Here is a 20,064-nt window from a genome sequence, read left to right as displayed (position 1 = left end):
TTTTTCTTCTCTTTGCTATACATTTTGACCTCATTTATTTCAAAGTGAGTCATGATAGCTATCTGGATCTGCAACACCTCAATCGCATTACTATTTATTACTCTAGATTTGGAGAATGACTGGCCCCAGAATCCTTTCTTTTTATGCATTTTCTTTACCGCTTATCCTTGCAAAGCTCACAGGGGTTACTGGAGCGTATTCCAGCCAACTACGAGTAGTAAGCGGGGGACAGCCTGAATTTGTTGCCAGCCAATCACAGAGCACAAGGAGACAGATAAAGATTCATGCTCAGAACTGTGAGACGGACGAGCTAACTATTCAACCACCGGGCTGCTTCCCTTCTTTTTACAATTTTTTTTAAAATTTGAAAATGTTACCTCAAATTTTTCTCATTTTACTTATATACATACATACATTTGAATGCTATTACTAACTAGCCTCAATTTCCCCTGCTTTAACAGATTACTATATTCTTGAGAACAACTCCATCCTGAAGGCAGCCCTGAACCATAAAAAGATTCAGCTGACTGATTTTAGGAGCGTTTCAGTCGGACATTTTGGTAAGAAAAGAAAGGCCACCGTAAAGGCTTTCATTGTGGAACCTGGTAAACTTTAAGAATGTCTCATATATTTAATTTTCTTTTTCCCTTTCTAAAGACTTACCTTTGAAAATCTCATATCCGCCTGACTTCTCAGAATCTCGTCACTATGGTCTTCTTCTGGTAGTGTATGTACCTGACACAATATGATGGTGACATCATAGATCATGATGAAAAGAAATTACCTCAGTTTATGGTCTATAGTACTCACATTTGTGGTCAAATGTTGTGGTATTTACATACACTTGTGAAGAACATAATGTCATGGCTCTCTTGAGTTTCCAGTTATTTCTACAACTCTGATTTTTCTCCGATAGAGTGATACGAACAGATACTTCTTTGTCACAAAAAACATTCATGAAGTCCGGTTCTTTTATGATTTATTATGGGTGAACAGAAATAAGTGATAAAATCTGCTGGCTCAAAAATATACATACAGCAGCGCTAATATTTGGTAGCATGTCCCTCGGCCATTTTCACTTCAATTAGGTGCTTTTGGTAGCCATCCACAAGCTTTTGGTTGCATCTTAACCACTCTTCTTGACAGAATTGTTGCAGTTCAGTTTCATTTGATGGCTTTCTGACATGGACTTGTTTCTTCAGCATTGTCCACAAGTTCTCAATGGGGTTTAAGTCAGGACTTTGGGAAGGCCGTTCGAAAATCTTAATTCTAGCCTGATTTAGCCATTCGACTACCACTTTTTATGTGTGTTTGGGGTCATTGTCCTGTTGGAACAACCAACTGCACCCAAGATCCAATCTTCGGTCTGATGACTTTAGGTTATCTTGAAGAATTTGAAGGTAATCCTCCTTCTTCATTATCCCATTTACTCCCTGTAAACCAGCAGTTCCATTGGCAGTGAAACAGCCCCACAGCATAATACTACCACCACCGTGCTTAACGGTAGGCATGGTGTACTTGGGGTTAAAGGCCTCACCTTTTCTCCTCCAAACATATGGCTGGGCATTGTGGCCAAACAGCTTGATTTTTGTTTCGTCTGACCGCAGAACTTTAATCACTTTTCTGTGAACCCATAATAAAGTCATAAAAGAACCAAACTTCATGAATGTTTTTTGTGACAAAGAAGCATCTGTTCCAATCACTCTATCAGAGAAAATCAGAGTTGTAGACAACTGGAATATGAAGAGGCATGACATTATGTTCTTCACAAGTGTATGTAAACGTTTGACCACAACTGTACTCTAGTATAATAGCAGATATTACAAGAGATTCATTCATTCATTCATTCCTCTTCTATACCGCTCACCTTCGAAATGTTTGCTGGAGCCTAACCTAGCTGTCTTCGGGCGAAAGGCAGACTACTCCCTAGACTGGTCGCCAGTCAGTTACGTTGTCATCATTCATATGCACGGGCCTGTCATTCAGGGGAAGAAACCATTAAAACTCCCTTACGTGTTCTTTGAGGCTTTAGACAAAAACACCATTAAAAAAAAATAATAAAAATTAAAGTTCACTACATTTATAACAGACAAGGCAGACTTTAGTAGAATAATGATTTATTTGCACGGTTGTTTGCAGCGTAGATTGCGGCCATGAGTCATATAGTCCGTTGGGGGGGTTGAGGCAAGTGGCCCACTAACTTGTAAAAGACAGAGACTACCTGGCGACGTGTTGGAGGGCCATCTGGCTTATGTAATGCTGGTGATCTTGATTGGCATGGTTGTCACTACTACACGCCGATGTTCCTTAATTTTAGTTTCACATAAACTGTAGAACGATATATCATTTATCTTAAAAAGGCAAGGTGTGAGAGCCACTACTCTCCTGAAGCTCGGGATACTTCAACAAAACACTTTTATCAAGGATTCCTTTGCCAAGACCTGTGTGTAAGAGTCCACCCAAAATAACATGATATCAGTAAACCAGCCTCTCTCCTATTGGATGAGCTCAGAACTGGCCTCTCTGAAATACAGGGTGACCCAAAAAGCTGCGTCATTTTCGAAAATGTTTCCATTGGTACGCACCATTTTGGGTCACCCTGTATATAAGTTTATATTTAAGGGACCCGCCCTTACATGAGAAATTTACCGCTCAATCAATCAATATATGTTCATTAACATGAATATAAATGTTCATTAATATGTACTGTCCCTTATTAAATAAATCAAACTCAATCCTAAATGGCCACAGATGCTCACTGGTATGTATAGCATGCCCATTCCCACACAAACAATTAATGGATTACTACATGGCACACTCTGTGTTGCTACCACTAATGTGAAAAACAAAAATAAGAAGCTGTCAACAAAAAAAAATCCATAAATAAGCCGCGCCGTTATTAAAGCTCCAGTATACAAACTGAAAGAAAGAAGTAGACCTTCATATAATCTGAAAATATGATAATTAAATCTCTCATTTTATTTTCAAACAGTCTTCAAATACTACCTAACCATTTTCAGCAAATCTTTCCAAGTGACAAATCGTCTCCGTGGCCACCAGCTGTTTTGTTTAACTTATTGCCTGGCATTGACGGCAATTATACCCTTGGCCAACTTTCATTCAAATGAATGGCGAAAATTTTCGAAGCACATGACTGAGGGTTTATATAAACAGCAATCCATTTGAACCAGGGATAGCTGCTAGGAGAGCATTTTTTTTACCTTGTTGCATATTTTTTCACAAACATTGATTTTTTTGATATATATTCCTGTCATCTTGTTTGGATTTTGCAGTGATGGCTTCCCTGGTGGCCAGGCTGTGAGTGATCGGTTTGCTCTCAGCTGGGACTCAGTACTGGTCAGCTCAGACAATGTTATTGTAGCTCGTCTCGATGGACGGGGTAGCGGCTTCCAAGGTCAGAGGGTCCTGCATGAGGTTCATCAAAGACTGGGCACGGTGGATGTTCAGGACCAAATCGCTGCGGTGGAGTATGTTTTACTTTTCATCATTTTTAGCGATACATTCACTCAATGACAGAAGAGATTAATTGTTCAAATATTTTTTTGTGCCAAAAATATGGTCAATATAGTCAAAGCCAGGGTTGAGAGTATAAATCCTTGCTCAAAAATTTAAAGAAACTATCTCATTGTACGTTTGAATAGTTTCAAAACTTTAAACTCATGGTGTAGAGCGCAACAAATTACTTTTATTCATGACATACCGTATTTTCTCACATATACGCCGTACGTGTACCCAAAAAAATTATGACTCCGCACAAATTAGACCTGTCATGCACGAAACTGCAAGGTGACAAAGATGAAACGGTATAATGCAAAACAATGAGCCTTGATACCTGCGTAATGTGGAGCACGGTCTACTAGCCGAAAGACATTTAGCCGACTGACATCTGGCCAACAGCCAACTCACCGAAAGACCATCTGGCCGAACGACTATTTGGCCGACCGACGATCTAGCCGATGAACATTTGCCAGTGCCCCGCCCGGGTCGTGTGTACAGTAACGGGCCGTATATGGCCCGCGGGCCGAGGTTGAAAAACTTGTGCACACACACGACATGGGCGCGGGGCGAGCGCGTCGGCTAAATGTTCTTCGGCTAGATAGTCGGTCAGAAAAATAGTCGTTTGGCTAGATAGATGGTCTTTCGGTGAGTTGGCTGTCGGCTAAATGTCTTTCGGCATGGAGAACGGCCACGGCGTAATGTGTATCTCGTGCTATTATTTCACATAGAGACTTGGAAAAAACTAGACCGCTACAGATACACTTCCTCGTTGTGCTGCTCACGTGATTTCCTTTTTGATTTTGTCCAGCAGACGATCCTTTGGATTCATACAGTATCTCAGAAATAAGATGTGTGAGGATTTTTCTCAAGATTTTCCCTTCAAAGTAAAACATTTGTACTCCCTATGAAAACCATGAATAGTGCGGTGAAAAATGTGAATCAGGGGGCGTCTTACACAAAAGAAATCATACATTCAACAATTTTAAGACTGCGACTCATACGCGGACGTCAACATTATTGTCATTTCATGGAGAGCTGCAAGAGTGCACTTTGGAAAAATGGTGCGATTCAACAATTAAAGTGTGAAAAGTCCCGCAAGTGACAGCGATGAAAACGGCAACCAGTGTCAGTGTGCCCATATTTTCTCTGTTCTACATAAGCTTCTACTGGTAGATATCTCCACATATACCGTTAAATAGCACTAAATCCCTTGGCCCTCCCCTTCGCAAAAACACACTCCTGCCATTCTCCTCCACCTAGAACAGCGTGCAATGCTCCACACTCTCAGCACATATACAAAGAATGGGTTTGCCGACATGGTTTGTAAATTTTAGTGTACAACAGGCCATTTATAGGCATGAACATCTCAGACTCTACTAATAATGTAATTGAAGCAGCATATCTTTCTGCCTGTGCTTTATGTTTAAGACCAACAATCTACGCCTTGCATAGAAACTTAGGGCGTATTCAAACAGGAAGCTTCATAGTTTGATTTCTTTGGTCCAGGCCGAAATACAATGGATCTTTTTTGGTTTGCTGCGGTTCCTTTTCACATTGCAATTCTCTCAAGTCTTCCAGGACTTGACGACAAACCCACGTATGTTCATACGGAAGTAGTAGCTGTGATGCTAACCAAACAACATTTTCCATACTGCTTGTTCCTATCGAAGCCAGTTACATCCACAACCGTGTGTGATTTCAGAACTGGTTCGGAGTACAGTCACTTTTGCTGGGATGCGAACCGAGACCCCCTCTCTAGTGAGGACTCAAACCAGGTCTTTGTTATGTACAAAAGTTTGCTGGTTTGTATTCACACCAGCCCCAAATTTTCCAAACAGTGCAGATGTAAATAGACTCACAGATACATTCCTCATGGTGAAATAAAAGTGCACTTTTTTAAATAAAGTCCCCTCTCCCACCTACTGGCCCTTTGGGGCTGCTAACTAGAGCCTCCTAAAGGCCCACCAACACCCATCGACCTCCGCTTTTATGCCACTAATGTTGGGTCATTCATTATGATAAATTGGTAAATGGTTGCTTTTAACAATATGTATTTATCTTGAACTAAACAGATGTGGTTCATGAATGATTCTTACGATCTATTTTTTCATATTTATTTTGTCTTCTTCCAGCTATATGATGAACTTCCCATACATTGATAAGACACGAATAGCACTTTTTGGAAAGGTGAGCTTATATACAGTTGTGGTCAAAAGTTTACATACACTTGTGAAAAACATAAAGTCATGGCTCTCTTGAGTTTCCAGTTATTTCTCAACAGTTATTAACTCAGATTTTTCTCTGAGAGAGTGATTGGAACAGATACTTCTTTGTCACAATAAACATTCATGAAGTTTGGTTCTTTTATGACTTTATTATGGGTGAACAGAAAAAGTGATCAAATCTTCCAATCACTCCATCAGAGAAAAATCTGAGTTGTAGAAATAACTGGAAACTCAAGAGAGCCATGACATTATGTTCTTCACAAGTGTATGTGAACTTTTGACCACAACCGTATCATTTTTGCATGCAAAAAAATTATACATTTTATATTAATAAGAAAAGGAAAGATCAGGATGGGTCTCAGTGTAGTCCAATCTTGCAAATTCTGTAAAAACTGTTTTGTGTGCTTTTTAAAAAATGTATTTTACAAGGAAAGGACAAAAGCTTGTAGCTGACTGAAGTCCAATCCATTGATTTCTGTAAAGTACACCCTGAGGTTACCATTTCACTTTAACATAATATCATCCGGCACTCAACTGTGCTTGGCAAACCACTACAAAATTAATTTTAATACACAGTTTCAATAATTATAAATCTATGTCATACCTTGCCATACCTTGCTAATCTAGTTAAATTAGGAAGATTCTATAAACATATACACATAAAGCAACTTAAAAACTGTTTTGTGTGTGAATATATATATATATATATATATATATATATATATATATATATATATATATATATATATATATATATATATATATATATATATATATATATATATATATATATATATATATATATATATATATATATATATATATATATATATATATATATATATATATATATTGATGATGTCTTCTATTGGTTGGAAAAAATTGAACAATTAAATGTTTATTTTTTTTATATTGTTCAGGGTTATGGAGCCTACATTGCATTAATGTTACTGAAGTCTACAGATCGTGTCTTCAAATGTTCATGTGCAATGTCACCAATGACAGACTTAAAGCTGTATGGTAAGTATGAAACATTAAGTACAATTGAAGTGAAAATGAAAAATACATAAAAATACAAAGGGCTATATCTATTCTCTTTAGACAGGAAGTATTACAAAGCCTTTCCCTACAAATGTCAAATTATTTTTATATAGATAAAAGCATATACACATATGAGTGGTTTACACATCGGCCTCACAGCTCTGGGGTCCTGGGTTCAAATCCAGAACGTTCCACCTGTGTGGAGTTTGCATGTTCTCCCGGGCCTACGTGGGTTTCCTCCGGGTGCAAGATACCAGTACAAGAGACTAACTTGCGATCCCAAAATAGAGCCTCACCAGCGCTTTGTTCTTCTTGGACATGATGAGTCAATGTTGAGTACAGAATAATGTTCACAATTTGTGGGGCGCAGCTAAAAGCGTGTGGTCAACATGGGGAAATGCATGAACTAATGAATTAGCTCTAAATGTCCCGACCAATAATTAGTCGCATTGTGATCACGCAGATTACGCATGCACATGCAATACGACGCGCACGTGCGTGCACTGTGCCCAGCGCACACAGCATTTGACCTTGAATGCATGGAGAAATGTGAGCAATGTGCGTGCAGACATGTTTTTTATTCAGTTGAATTTCCGAGATTTTCCTAGGAAAATGATTGGAAATAATTTAGTTCCACGACCAATAATTGATAATGTTTTAGCATAAACATACATATTTTAAATCATTTTTAAATTTAAATCGTGAAAGCCTAACTGAAAATATATTTATGGCAACATACTGCAATAATTTTCTACCAAATAACTGCCGATTCCTGCTTACTTTGCGATTTTCAAATTATTGCAGCTATGTCTGGTCTACACTTTCTGCGATATTCGAGGTATTACTGTTTATGTCATTTGGTTTCCCATTTTAGCAAGGACCAATACAACAGTGCCTTATATTTGTCCATTGTCTTAATTCCACAATACACCAAGAACATGGTGACATTATTTAAACTACTAAAATTATGCTTCAATTCGGTGCCCTTTGTTGGTAATGAGATACGTCTTGACAACTCGGTGCCTGACACACAATACCAACAATGTGAATTTGATGGTATTGGGAGTAGCTGCACAACTCTCTCGTGACTTACACTGATGTGTTAACGCACACACGCACATACAAATAGAAGTTGAATTGTACACAGGTGATTATGCAACTAAATCGACATAAGTGGTAAGAATCCTCAATATATTTCTTACTACAGGGCGACCCAAAAAGATGCGTACCCATGAAAATTTCTATTTTGTACACTCTGGTATGATTTTGTCGCAAAAAAAGATCTCTAGGGAGAATATCTTCTGCTGATTTGTCCAAGACATTTTTGGGGCAACTATAGCTGAAAACGATCATCCATAGGTCCACCTTTCACGTGCTGCAACAGAAAAGACATTCGTTAAAAAATGGATTTTTTTATCGAATAAAATATGGGTACGCATCTTTTTGCCTTTTTCCCTGTATATATATGGTTAGAATAGATCATTTTGTCTTTGTCATTTTTTTATTACATCAACATACATCACAGCAGAGCTTTGTTGGTGGCCTAGGAAAAAGAAGGGAGATCGCAGGATAGGTGCTTGGGTGGATGGGTGAATGGATGGATTGGCGGGGTGATTGTACATAGACGAACATACATATAGACAGACACACTTTCTGGGGCACTGTTAAGAATTTGTTAATTGTCATTTGCATAGCATCAGCCTTCTCAGAGCGATATCTTGGAATGAATCTACGAGAAGACCACAAATATCAGGTGTGTGTAACTCTTCTACTTCATTTGTCACTACTCCTGAAAAATTAGTTGAGGCAGCAAGGTTATTGCACAAATGTAATGTTAGTTCTTTATCTTTTATTTATTATTCTTTATCCATTAACATTTTCATTTGATCACATCTGACATACTTTCACAATATGCCTGGCGGCATATCAATTAGTTTTCAAGTCTTTACTTTCCACTGTATCATATCACTATCTTCTATATAGTTACCTATGTGTCGTAATTAATTATCATGATTTCATTTTGGCTCAGTTTTTCTCATTACCTTACAGTTCTCCAGTGTTCTGCAGAATGTTCATGCACTAAAAGATCAGACCCTGATGCTGGTACACGGCACAGCAGATGGTAAGTGAAAATACATTTTGAAAATGAATATGCCAGATCTGTTGTTTATCATTTCTGAGCAGAGGGGGAAGTATTCGTGAAAGATGATGATGCAAATGTTTTAATTAAAAAAAGAGAGGCAATGTGTTTTGCCGAAAGTGATGGAGGAATTTTCAAGGGATATATTTTTCCTTTTTTTTCTAGCCAATATCCACTTTCAGCACACTGCTGAACTCATCAAGAACCTTGTGAAAGTTGGGGCAAACTACTCAATGCAGGTGACTATCACAGAAGCAAAACACCATAAATATACTGCAAAATACTACATTAAGAATTTGGGACAAAGTTAAAAGACCCCTTCCTTTTCAAGACTCAAGTCTGAAAAATACTTTTTGAACACAAACTTCAATTATTATACATACAATGATTAGAGTAAATCTGAAACTAATGATTATAACAATATTTTTGAGAGAAAAACCATGTTAATTTGCCTCATTTTAATCATACATAAACGGTCGACAAATTATTATCTGAACAATTAAATATGTAAACTAAAGTGCAATCACATGTGTAAATGAATTGCTTCTGTTTTTTTAAATGTAAATTAACCAATCTACTCTGATAAAACAACAAAATTGCAACAATTGTATGAACTATCAAAGTGTTCAGCCATCTATCTCTTTAAATATATTTGACGTCATCTAGCGTTGTGAATGGGTATGAAGTCTAGCCCCAAAATTTAAAACGACTGACACTTTTTCAGTCTAATTTCAATGCAAAAACCACTGTCTTATATTCTCTCGCTCTCTCGCTCTTGCTCTCTCTCCCTCTCTCTCTCTCTCTCTCTCTCTCTCTCTCTCTCTCTCTCTCTCTCTCTCTCTCTCTCTCTCTCTCTCTCTCTCTCCCTCCCTCTCTCTCTCTCCCTCTCTCTCTCTCTCTCTCTCTCTCTCTCTCTCGGGTGTTGCTTAAAGGAGTGATTTGGACCAATTAACTATAGTGGACCAATACTTTTTTTTTTATCAGTGTCTCGTAGCGTGAAAAGTCTGTACATTGAAGCATTCGTTAGTATAGGTAGTACTATAATAAATTTTAATATGTGAATGAATAATATCAGAAATAATTTATAATATATAAAAAATGAAAACTGTAAAATCATATATGGCGCCCCGGTAAAAGAGTGGTTAGCGCGTCTGGCTCAGGCTGCATAACACCCAACCCCCACCCACCACCCATGTAAGGATAAGCGAGCGGTTCAGAAAATCACATTCATTTGTGCTAATGTTATTGACTAAATTACAGATCGAGGGCATAACCACTTTTCAAATAGATAATATGAATAGAAAAATACCTAGTGATGTTCCATCTCATACTGGTATTACACAGTATAAATGAGTTGTACCAACCTGAAAAATATTTTCAAAACGTCCATCTTACTGTTTTACCCTGTCTGATACCTTCAAGTACTGATTGACTCTGATACCCCCAAATACTGATAGACAGATTTATTAACAGTTGTGCTTATTGAGTAAGAGAATGAATAACAGGCAAACACTACAATACCTCCTAGACTATACACTGTAGACAGCTCAACAAAAGGACATCTTGGATGTATCCTATTCAAAACTCATTTCGGTCACTTGTATCTGTGATTTTGTTATTTCAGACTCCACCTACAGCTTGTGACTATAGATTAGAACACAGTGAGATGCCCCAGCCCACACATTTCACCAGCAACAACAGCACCAGTGGAACAAAACAAAATAGATTAATATGTTTCATACATAGCATTGTGAAATACCGTTGAAATGTGGCACGAGTATATTTTTTTATTTCCCAAAAACAATTTGACAACCTTTTCAATAAATGGTCACCGAGGCAATTGCACAGCTTACACATAGAATTCTGACACTGACTGTAGGAATACCATACCTGTCAACTTGTACGTTTTACACGTATTTTATACATTTTTTTACCATTTCAAATCATGTACACCGACTTTTGTACGGGGATTTTTTTTTAATCGCCAATATTTATGAAAACCGATCTCAACAAGGCCGTTTTGGCTAAAATCCAGATAGTCTCGTAGGCTAGTAGCCAATGATGCTACTGTCATCGATCCTTACTATTGTCACGGTATACAGGAAAAAATATCCTCAGTCGTATGTATTCTTTTAGCGGTGCGTACGGCAATATCGATAAAGGATGACATGCGTAGAGTAATACATAGAGTAAATATCGTGGAAGCAAGCATGGAGGAGACACCTAGTAAGAAACGAGTTAGCGCGAGTAAACATGCGTTGTACGGTGTTTCCACGTTTTTGGGGGGGTTTGTACGGGGAATCATAATCATTTATAAGGGCAGTTATCGGCAGAGGTTGACAGGCATGCAATACCGAAGTGTGCTGTGCAAATGGTAGTCAAGTCATGACAGTTAATTAATTATCTTTTATACGAGTTTTGATAACAAAGAATACAATGTGCTTCATGGTGTCAGACTCATGTGCTTTCTTCCCACTAGCTGTATCCAGATGAGGGACATTTTCTGTCACATCAAAGCAACCAACACCTGTATACCACTCTTACCAGCTTTTATCGAGAGTGTCTGAAGGAGGAGTTATTGCCTCTAAATGATGATGAAGATGAAGAGGAAGAGTAAGCAGAAGGCCTTTTTTTGTATTGGGACAACGTGTTAGACATGGACAGTATAGTTTAGAGCTGCTCATGCGCTGTATTGTGTGTGGGTGCACGTGTTATGAAGACTATTTATGGACACCTATGATAAAAGTGACAATTTCTACTGCAGAAAGTTGACGTAGGAAATGGTCTCCATGTATAATGATTTCAGTTCCACTGCAATTTGCCAAAGCACACTGAACACTGTCCTCAGCTTTTGCGGGACATCTTGTCATACTTGTGGTCATTCTACATTATATCCGTGCATGGTTCTTTTTCCCTTCACGATCTTTATCTTGTCCTTTTGTAGAAACAATAGGGAGGACAAAGCATAGTTTTTCTTGAACTGTTGGATCGCAACAACAATCAAATATCTTTATTTATTTATTTATTTATTTTAATGATTGTACACTGTGCTTGTGTTTAATTGATATTCTTCTTCCATACCGCGCATCTTCAAAATGATTGTGGGCGTTGCTGGAACATATCCCATCTGATTTCGGGCAAAAGGCACACTATATCCTTGACTGGTCACCAGTCAGCTGTAGGACACAGAGCGACAAATAACCATCCACTCACAATCACACCACCACCAGTGGAAATCGAGCCTGTGCTTGCCCGCATTGAAGTCAGGCGAGCGAATCACTCCACCACGAGGTGACCTTATGGAAAGGATCAGTAACATATTAATACTGAAAAATAAATACATTTAATAATTAGTGAACCATAGTCAAGCTTCATTTAAAGTTCTTATTATATCAATCAGAAGTTTTCATTTTTTCTTTATATGGCCATTAAAACATGTTCTAATTTTCTTTGCCTAACATTCTTTAAAGTCACACTTATGCCTAGATCAATAAAAGTATGTGAGCAAATCTTACCCTTGTGAATAAATAGATATCACAACGATATGAGAAGCAGCTGAAATATTATTATTCAGCTCTTTGTAAAGGGAGACTTGAACTCACTATCTTTTAACTCTCTTTGTCCAAGTTAACTTTGAGGCAATTCATTTTTGTTTCGCAGTTCTTCTCACAAGAAATACTTTTAAATAATTACCTGTTATGTTATGATCCCTCAGGTCGCCATTGAATTATTTCATCGCCCTCAAATACTTTTTAACTGAAACACGTTGCTGTCTCCCGACTGCATACCAATGCCTATGATGTCTTCAAACTGTTACTTGTGGTGTCGCAAGACAAATTTACGTCTTGGTCACTTGAATGGCTTCCCGGCGGCTCGAGTGGTTAGCACATCGGCCTTATAGCTGTGGGGTCCTGGGTTCAAATCCAGATCGGTCTACCTGTGTGGAGTTTGCATGTTCTCCCTGGGCCTGCGTGCATATTCTTTGATATTCCCCCACATTCCAAAGACATGCATGGTAGGGAGATTGGAAACTTTAAATTCCCCTGAGGTATGACCGTGAGTGTCAATGGTTGCTTGTGCCCTGCAAAGTCAGCTGGAATTGGCTCCAGCACCCCCGACAACCCGAGTAAGGATGAAGCGTTTCAGAAATGAATGAATGAAGGGTCACATGAATTTCGTGTCACTGCACTGTTAAGACCATCCAAAATATCTGAGCTATGTTAGATTGAAAACCTTGTGACTGTCGTAAGAGCATCTCACTTGAGTCAGTCAATGGCAAATTCACCCATTTTAAATTAGTCCAAACTTTAATACGAAGCATAAGTGGATAAATATGGTGATTGTAACAATTCAAGAAATGATGGGAGGCATTTTAATTCAGCACCTTTTAATGACGTGACATTTTCAATTGCAGTTTCCATGAAATAATGTCACTGAGCAACGATCTTTTCACTTCTGCAAACCTTTGTCCTCCCTCCCTTTGCCTCACTCTTTTGTCAGTTTCCTCAATGAAATCTCAGAAGAGCAAGGGTATAAATAAAAAATATAGCTTGAATCCAATGTGCTCTTTCATCAGGTATTTTATTAAATTCTCATTAAAACAGGTTATATCTTTATTGGAGTACAGAAAGTTCTCCCTGGCCATAATGATCCTGAATAAGTGCAATTCTTACTGTACGTAATGCTCTACCATTGCCCTTCACATAAAAATATTTTCTCTATGTCACCTTTTTTTTCCCAGGTGTTTTGTGTCTGTGTGTATGGGTGGGAGTGTATAGGTGTGTAGACATGCACATTGCAATATGAGGTTCAACATACTGTAATATATCTTTGTAGATCTTAAGTGTGCTTAAGCTGAGTCATGATGAAATCAACTCAGGTGTTCGAGAAATAGACACAATTTAGAAACTCAACAGTGCATTTCTCAGTCTGCTGTATGGTTTCAATTGAGTGCATAAGGATAAAAAAAATGGCCACAGAGTAATATCTATTTCAGATTATATTCTACTCATTACAAACTAGCACTGGCATTTCATTGGTGGTGCATGTTCTTTTTTATATATTCTCCAAAGACCTGATATTGAGAGTGAAAATGTAAATTATAAAACGGACATTTTTTTAAAAGTATCAATAAGGTGTTTGCATGTCTACAAAAACTGTTTCAGGTTGTGGCTCATTGTGTACAGTGAAGTAAAGAAAAAGTGTACACATGAAAATATTTTTAAGATGTTTCGTAGAAAGTTGAGTCTGAAGGGGATTGATTCATATGAATTTTATGTACTGAATGGTTTAATTTCCATTGTTTTGTCGATACAATTCATTTTCATAGAATTGATTTGGTAATGCGTGAGGCTTTATTTACATTTTAACAAAATAAGGGGATGGACAGGATAGGCCATGGTTGGGGCTATTGTAATTGTCCACTGGTAACAGTTATAGATAAATAAATAATAATAAAAACAAAGTGCAATGAGTCCACATTGTCCATACATAACCGAGATATATATATATATAGGTTACATAAATGTATGTATGTATATGTATGTATATGTATATGTGTGTGTGTATATATATATATATATATATATATATATATATATATATATATATATATATATATATATATATATATATATATATATATATATATATATATATATATATATATATATATATATATATATATATATATATATATATATATATATATATATATATATATATATATATATATATATATATATATATATATATATATATATATATATATATATATAGGTTGTTATAAAATAATAATTATTGTAAACTTGTCATGCATATTACTGTGTTCCATTTGGCTTTATGCTTTCACAAATCATTTTAATCATTTTGCTTTAAAAATATCAGCCCTTCAATCGTTAAATACAAAAGTGTTAAATCATGCTTGCAGGTACAGACTTCTTTGAACCATCCAACAGGTGGTTCTACCTTTTAGGCTTTATCTTTAGCTTTCTGTTGGTCGACCACTTTCTCATTCTCAAAACAGTCTCTGAAGAAATTGATCACAGAGTTTAGCATGTAGCGCTCGCTCTTGGTGGATGCAATATCATGTCCTTCATCTGGAAAGATCTGGGTGGTGACAATTTGAAAGCTATCATTATATTTTGCAAAACAACCCACACAAACATTAGGTAACAATTTCACGGTGGATACAAAGTCTGTTTTTATATCTCATCCGAAATAGTTGGCAACATTACTCTAAGGTACTGCAAAGGTTTGTAACCTGGTTTTGTTCAAAATGCATAACTATAAACTAAAAGGGGTTAGGCGAAGATTAAGACACAAAAGGCGCCATTTTTGTGTGCTATCTAAACGTAGACCAGATTAAGTCTATGCCAGTCAAAGTGGTGCTTTAGACCAGGATTCGGTAATTTTGTGTTCTTGTGCAATCACACACATTGGAAAGAGGGTGGAATGTGCTCTTTATTGGAGTGAAAACCACGGACTGTTTAATCTCCAATCTACACTCTTTATTCCCTTCTATTATATCTAATTATATCTGGGCCTCCACCTTTGAAGTCTAAGTGATTTGGCAACACATACCATTGGCTTATGATCACATTACTTACCGGTATACATTTTTAAAATGTCAAATAAAACGTATCTGCAGAAAAGCTAATTCGTTTTCCATTGTGGAATTACAAAGGGTGACTCACCTGGAGTGTGTAGTTGTAATTAGAAGCAGATAGGAATTTGATCAATTCAGCAGTGTGCTGGAAATGAACACTCGCTGAAAACAAAAATAAACTACTATTAATATTTCAGCCTAATAGTAGCCAATATGTAATCACAGTGAAGGTGGTTCTTTTTATTTATCATTACTATCATTCCCAGAAATATATTACAAGGGATTTTTTTCTGAATTTAAATATTTAGGCCAATTGAAGAAGTGATTTGATATCAACACTTTGGACAATGATACAGTTATTGCCAATATTAGTCTTCCATGAATTGATTTACGGGTCTTTAATTTATTTAATAACGATATTATGTTGACATTTAGAAATATGGGCGACATTTCACCTAAAGCCGTGAAAAATAAAAGCCAACATTTATGACAATTAGTGTCTGATAAAAATAATGCTATCGCATGATGTTTTGCGAAGCAATTTATTTCCATTTGACCGCGTGTAACCAACATATTGATCCATATCTATGAATTTAACATTCATCCCAATCCCAAACAGTAATTAAGTTTTCAGTTGGTTTTACCACCTCACACTGGATTTAATGATTTCACCAGTTTAAATTGTATGTTAGTCAACCAGACTAAAAGCAGTAAAAATGCTCTGGTTAGACACAAATCGCTGCTTCCACTTTTAGAGAGTGGTCTCTATACATGTGTCACATTAAGGCAGTGCTTCTCAAATAGTGGGGCGCGCCCCCCCTGGGGGGGGGGGCGTGGTGCGATACCTGGGGGGGCGTGTGTAACCCTGGGGGGGGTGTGGTGCGATACCTGGGGGTAGACTTGAAACAAGATTTAATAAAGTTATTCTTTGTAAGTTTGACTATATTTCTTTCTTTTTTTCCTTTTCTTTAATGTTAATAAGGATAAAATGTTGTACTTATAACAATTTTATAAAATGATTTTATTTATAGTCACGGTGGGAAGTGGGGGGGCGCAAATAGTTTTCTTCTTGCTAGGAGGGGCCTAACAGAAAATAATTGAGAAGCACTGCATTAACGGCAATGAAAGGAGCCACTTTGACTGTGTTAATTTCCACAACTGCGCAAATTGCTCTTTTTCAACTATGTAGGGGTCTGCACACTTGCAAACCCATCTTAATGGGCTGTACAAAAAATTTGACTCAACCTGGATATTTTAAAATTAACAGAAAAGCATCAACAGACAATAAAACAAGAGCAAAATCTTTAATCATAATGACTCTTTGCCATTTTTGTAATTTTCTTTTTAATTTTTGAACTGAAGAATCAATTCTATTGGTAAGATAGATATACAAGTAAATACATAAGTAAATATAAGTTGGATGATAGCCAATGGGAAAAGAAACCCTCATGCCAATTTCAAATTAAAATACATATATGCCCCTTTGGAATATTTATTATGGTCTATAAATTACATTAAAAATTAATTGTTCCAAAAGGTGGAATACCGTTTAATTAATTTTTCTATCGTTAAATACTACGTTAATTCATAGAACACTGATGACTCATGAAGAAGGTAGTTTGAAATTCAGCAGTTTAGAATGCAGTGTAACTCATGCACAATCCCTCCTAAATCACAGCTGCTCATGCAGCTTTACTCACCATCTGCTGTGCCATGGATAATAAGAAATTTCAACGGGCCATGTTCTGTGATATCACTGGATAGACTTGAAACCTGCCACAGATAATAAATAACCAATTGATTGATACAAGACTAAAAAATCCTGTTTTCATTCATGATATACAGGCAGATCCAGGGTTAAAGGGGATCTTCAGTTTATAACATTGAGTGTATAACTTAGTTGACGATTGTCATCTATAGTGCTTGTTAATGAATCAATCCATTAAATAATTAATTGCCTTTCAAGTCAAAGCCCTCTGCAAACAAACTTTTGACGTTACGTGTGTTACTTCATAATTTAAGATCCTGCCATTTTGCCATTCATCTCAAGAGAGCTGCACCGGATAACCGTTTTTTGATGGCACTTATTCAGAAGATATATAAATATATACCAATTCAGAAGAGAGAAAATATGACCTGCTATGCTGTGTGCAAGGCAATTTGAATATTTCATGATGAAATGCGGGCGGCCCAGCGGAAGAGTGGTTCGCGTGTCGGACAAATCCAGATCAGTCTACCTGTGTGGAGTTTGCATATTCTCCCAGGGCCTGAGTGAGTTTTCTCTGGGAACTCTGGTTTCCTCCCACATTGGGCTGATTGGACATTATTAATTGCCTTTAGGTATGAGAGTGAATGAGAATGTTTGTCCGTCTTCTTGTGCCCTGCGATCGGCTGGCCAACGTTTCAGTGTGTCGCCTGCTTCTAACCCGAATTCAGCTGGAATAGGCTCCAGCAACCCCACGGCCATTTTTAACCTAAATTACCTTGCCAGTGAAAGGACAAAGAAAACATTTTTTTAATCATGGTGGGAAAAAAAACGTAATTTTCCTTTAAGACGAGAGTGAATTTTTGATTTTTTTTTGGGCTGAGAGTTGACAAAATTACCTCAATAATAGCATTTTTAGGTTGAACCATTGACCAAATGTTAAATGCAACAATTCCTTCACAGCAGTTAAATACTGGTGAAGGATGTCCAGGCAAGCAATTTGGAATGTGGTCATGTCATTGACAGAAAATCACTTTTAATCAACTATGTATAGGCCTTAAGTATATACTACTGGATATAGTATTATATAAACTATGCTTATACAATCTGTCCAGCTCTCATGGCCACTGCAGACAGAATGTGAAGAGACATACTCTGGCTGAGAGATACATGGGAAAAAGGACAAAGAAAACATTTTTTTAATCATGGTGGGAAAAAGTGTAAGTATTGCCATTGTTAGAGTTACAGACGCTCCCCAACTTACAAACGAGTTACGTTCTGAACGATCGTTCGTAAGTTGAATTTGTTCGTAAGTTGCTTCAATGTTATATTTTTTATTATAATTTATGTTTAAGGCCTATATAAGTATATTGAAGGTTGATATAAGTATGTTTAAGGCTTGTATAAGTAACCTGCATTGATTTGTACTGAAAAAAAGATTTAATAAAATGGAGAGAATACGTACAGTACTGTACTATGTATGTTAGAGGGAGAGATAGACACACACAGTACGTACGCAATAAGATAAATAAAATAAAGTTATAAGAACTTTCTGTTTATAAATTGTACCGACGGTTGAACGATTCAAGTTGTATGCCCGTGTAAAGCTCACCATTTTCTCACCCGCTTCTTTATTATTGCCGCTTTCGTTTCAAATGAAATGGCTTGCCTCTTCTTTGCACTAGCACAGTGCTTCTCAAATAGTGGGGCGCGCCCCCCTGGGGGGGCGCGGTGCGATACCTGGGGGGGCGCGTGTAACCCTGGGGAACAGGATTTTATTTGGCCGTACTAGTATAAAGTGTAATTGCGCATCCACAACAGTAGCTGGCAGTGGCGCTCTCATTGTTACTTCTGTCATGTTTGTGAGAGTGCAACATTTCACATGTTGTACCTATAACACTTTTATAAAATGATTTTATTTATAGTCACGGTGGGAAGTGGGGGGGCGCGAATAGTTTTCTTCTTGCTAGGGGGGGCCTAACAGAAAATAATTGAGAAGCACTGCACTAGCACTAGAAGCCTTTTGCGTTTCACCAACCATATTGAATAATGGATGCACGAGATATTTAATGATAAAAATGAAAAAAGTTATTTGCGCACTGTAGATACGTTCACGCACTTACACACTTCAACGAACAAGGGCAGAGGAAGATGGATGCTGGGTGAGCTCTCACAGCACCAAGAGTTGGTATTAGCGGCGGAAAGAAGCACTACTTGGAAAAAGGCGCGCAATACAAAATCTGACTTACAGCATCTCTTTCCGAACATTTTTCGACATACGCGCAGACATGTTCGTATGTACCGTTCTTCCTAACTCGAATGTTCCTAAGTAGAGGAGCGACTGTATTAGTCTTACATTATTATATATTTGCTCGAAATGAAGAACGCCTTGCTTACTTAACTTATTAACATTAGAAAAGTCTCTTTAGTACATCTGCTTGCAACCGTGTAAATGCTCGTTAATTAGTTAGCCTAAACAACGTGAAGGTCATTCCTCTTGGACAGCTGGAATATGGAGAAGATCCTGCGGGCTTTCATCTGTTTTGAGAAATAAACATTCTATTGTAACTCGGGTCTTTGACGGCACACGGTCTACTTGCCGAAAGACATTTAGCCGACTGACGTCTGGCCAAAGGCCAACTCGCCAAAGGGGCATCTGGCCGAACGTGGAATTAGCCGAACGACTAATTGGCCGACCGACTATCTAGCCGAAGGACCTTTGGCCGACGGGGCTCGCCGAGTTGGCCTTCGGCCAGACGTCAGTCAGGTAAATGTCTTTCAGCAAGTAGACCGGCCACGGTCCTTGACCATCGACTTCTTACACTGT

The 20,064-nt window shown here is 37.5% G+C and overlaps 2 protein-coding genes across 4 annotated transcripts in view; one reads left to right on the top strand and one right to left on the bottom strand.

Moving 5' to 3' along the window:
* The window catches only part of dpp10 (dipeptidyl peptidase like 10), a 97,508-nt gene extending 83,110 nt beyond the window's left edge, over positions 1–14,398 (top strand). For both annotated transcript variants that reach the window (XM_077728273.1, XM_077728274.1), the window contains exons 18-26: positions 462–560; positions 658–727; positions 3,294–3,488; positions 5,652–5,706; positions 6,665–6,764; positions 8,480–8,538; positions 8,835–8,907; positions 9,091–9,164; positions 11,405–14,398. In XM_077728273.1, coding sequence (XP_077584399.1) covers positions 462–560; positions 658–727; positions 3,294–3,488; positions 5,652–5,706; positions 6,665–6,764; positions 8,480–8,538; positions 8,835–8,907; positions 9,091–9,164; positions 11,405–11,542 — 863 coding nt within the window. In that variant the 3' untranslated portion in view covers positions 11,543–14,398. The remainder of the gene's footprint in view (positions 1–461; positions 561–657; positions 728–3,293; positions 3,489–5,651; positions 5,707–6,664; positions 6,765–8,479; positions 8,539–8,834; positions 8,908–9,090; positions 9,165–11,404) is intronic.
* Positions 14,399–14,708: 310 nt separating this feature from the next.
* LOC144204342 (inactive dipeptidyl peptidase 10-like) overlaps positions 14,709–20,064 on the bottom strand; it is a 56,884-nt gene continuing 51,528 nt past the window's right edge. For both annotated transcript variants that reach the window (XM_077728277.1, XM_077728276.1), the window contains exons 25-27: positions 17,233–17,305; positions 15,621–15,694; positions 14,709–15,033 (exon numbers count right to left, since the gene is read on the bottom strand). In XM_077728277.1, coding sequence (XP_077584403.1) covers positions 14,896–15,033; positions 15,621–15,694; positions 17,233–17,305 — 285 coding nt within the window. In that variant the 3' untranslated portion in view covers positions 14,709–14,895. The remainder of the gene's footprint in view (positions 15,034–15,620; positions 15,695–17,232; positions 17,306–20,064) is intronic.

The sequence above is a fragment of the Stigmatopora nigra genome, chromosome 11 (genome assembly GCF_051989575.1).
Source record: "Stigmatopora nigra isolate UIUO_SnigA chromosome 11, RoL_Snig_1.1, whole genome shotgun sequence".
Classification (NCBI taxonomy): Eukaryota; Metazoa; Chordata; class Actinopteri; order Syngnathiformes; family Syngnathidae; genus Stigmatopora; species Stigmatopora nigra.
This window is presented reverse-complemented; position numbering and strand designations above follow the sequence as displayed.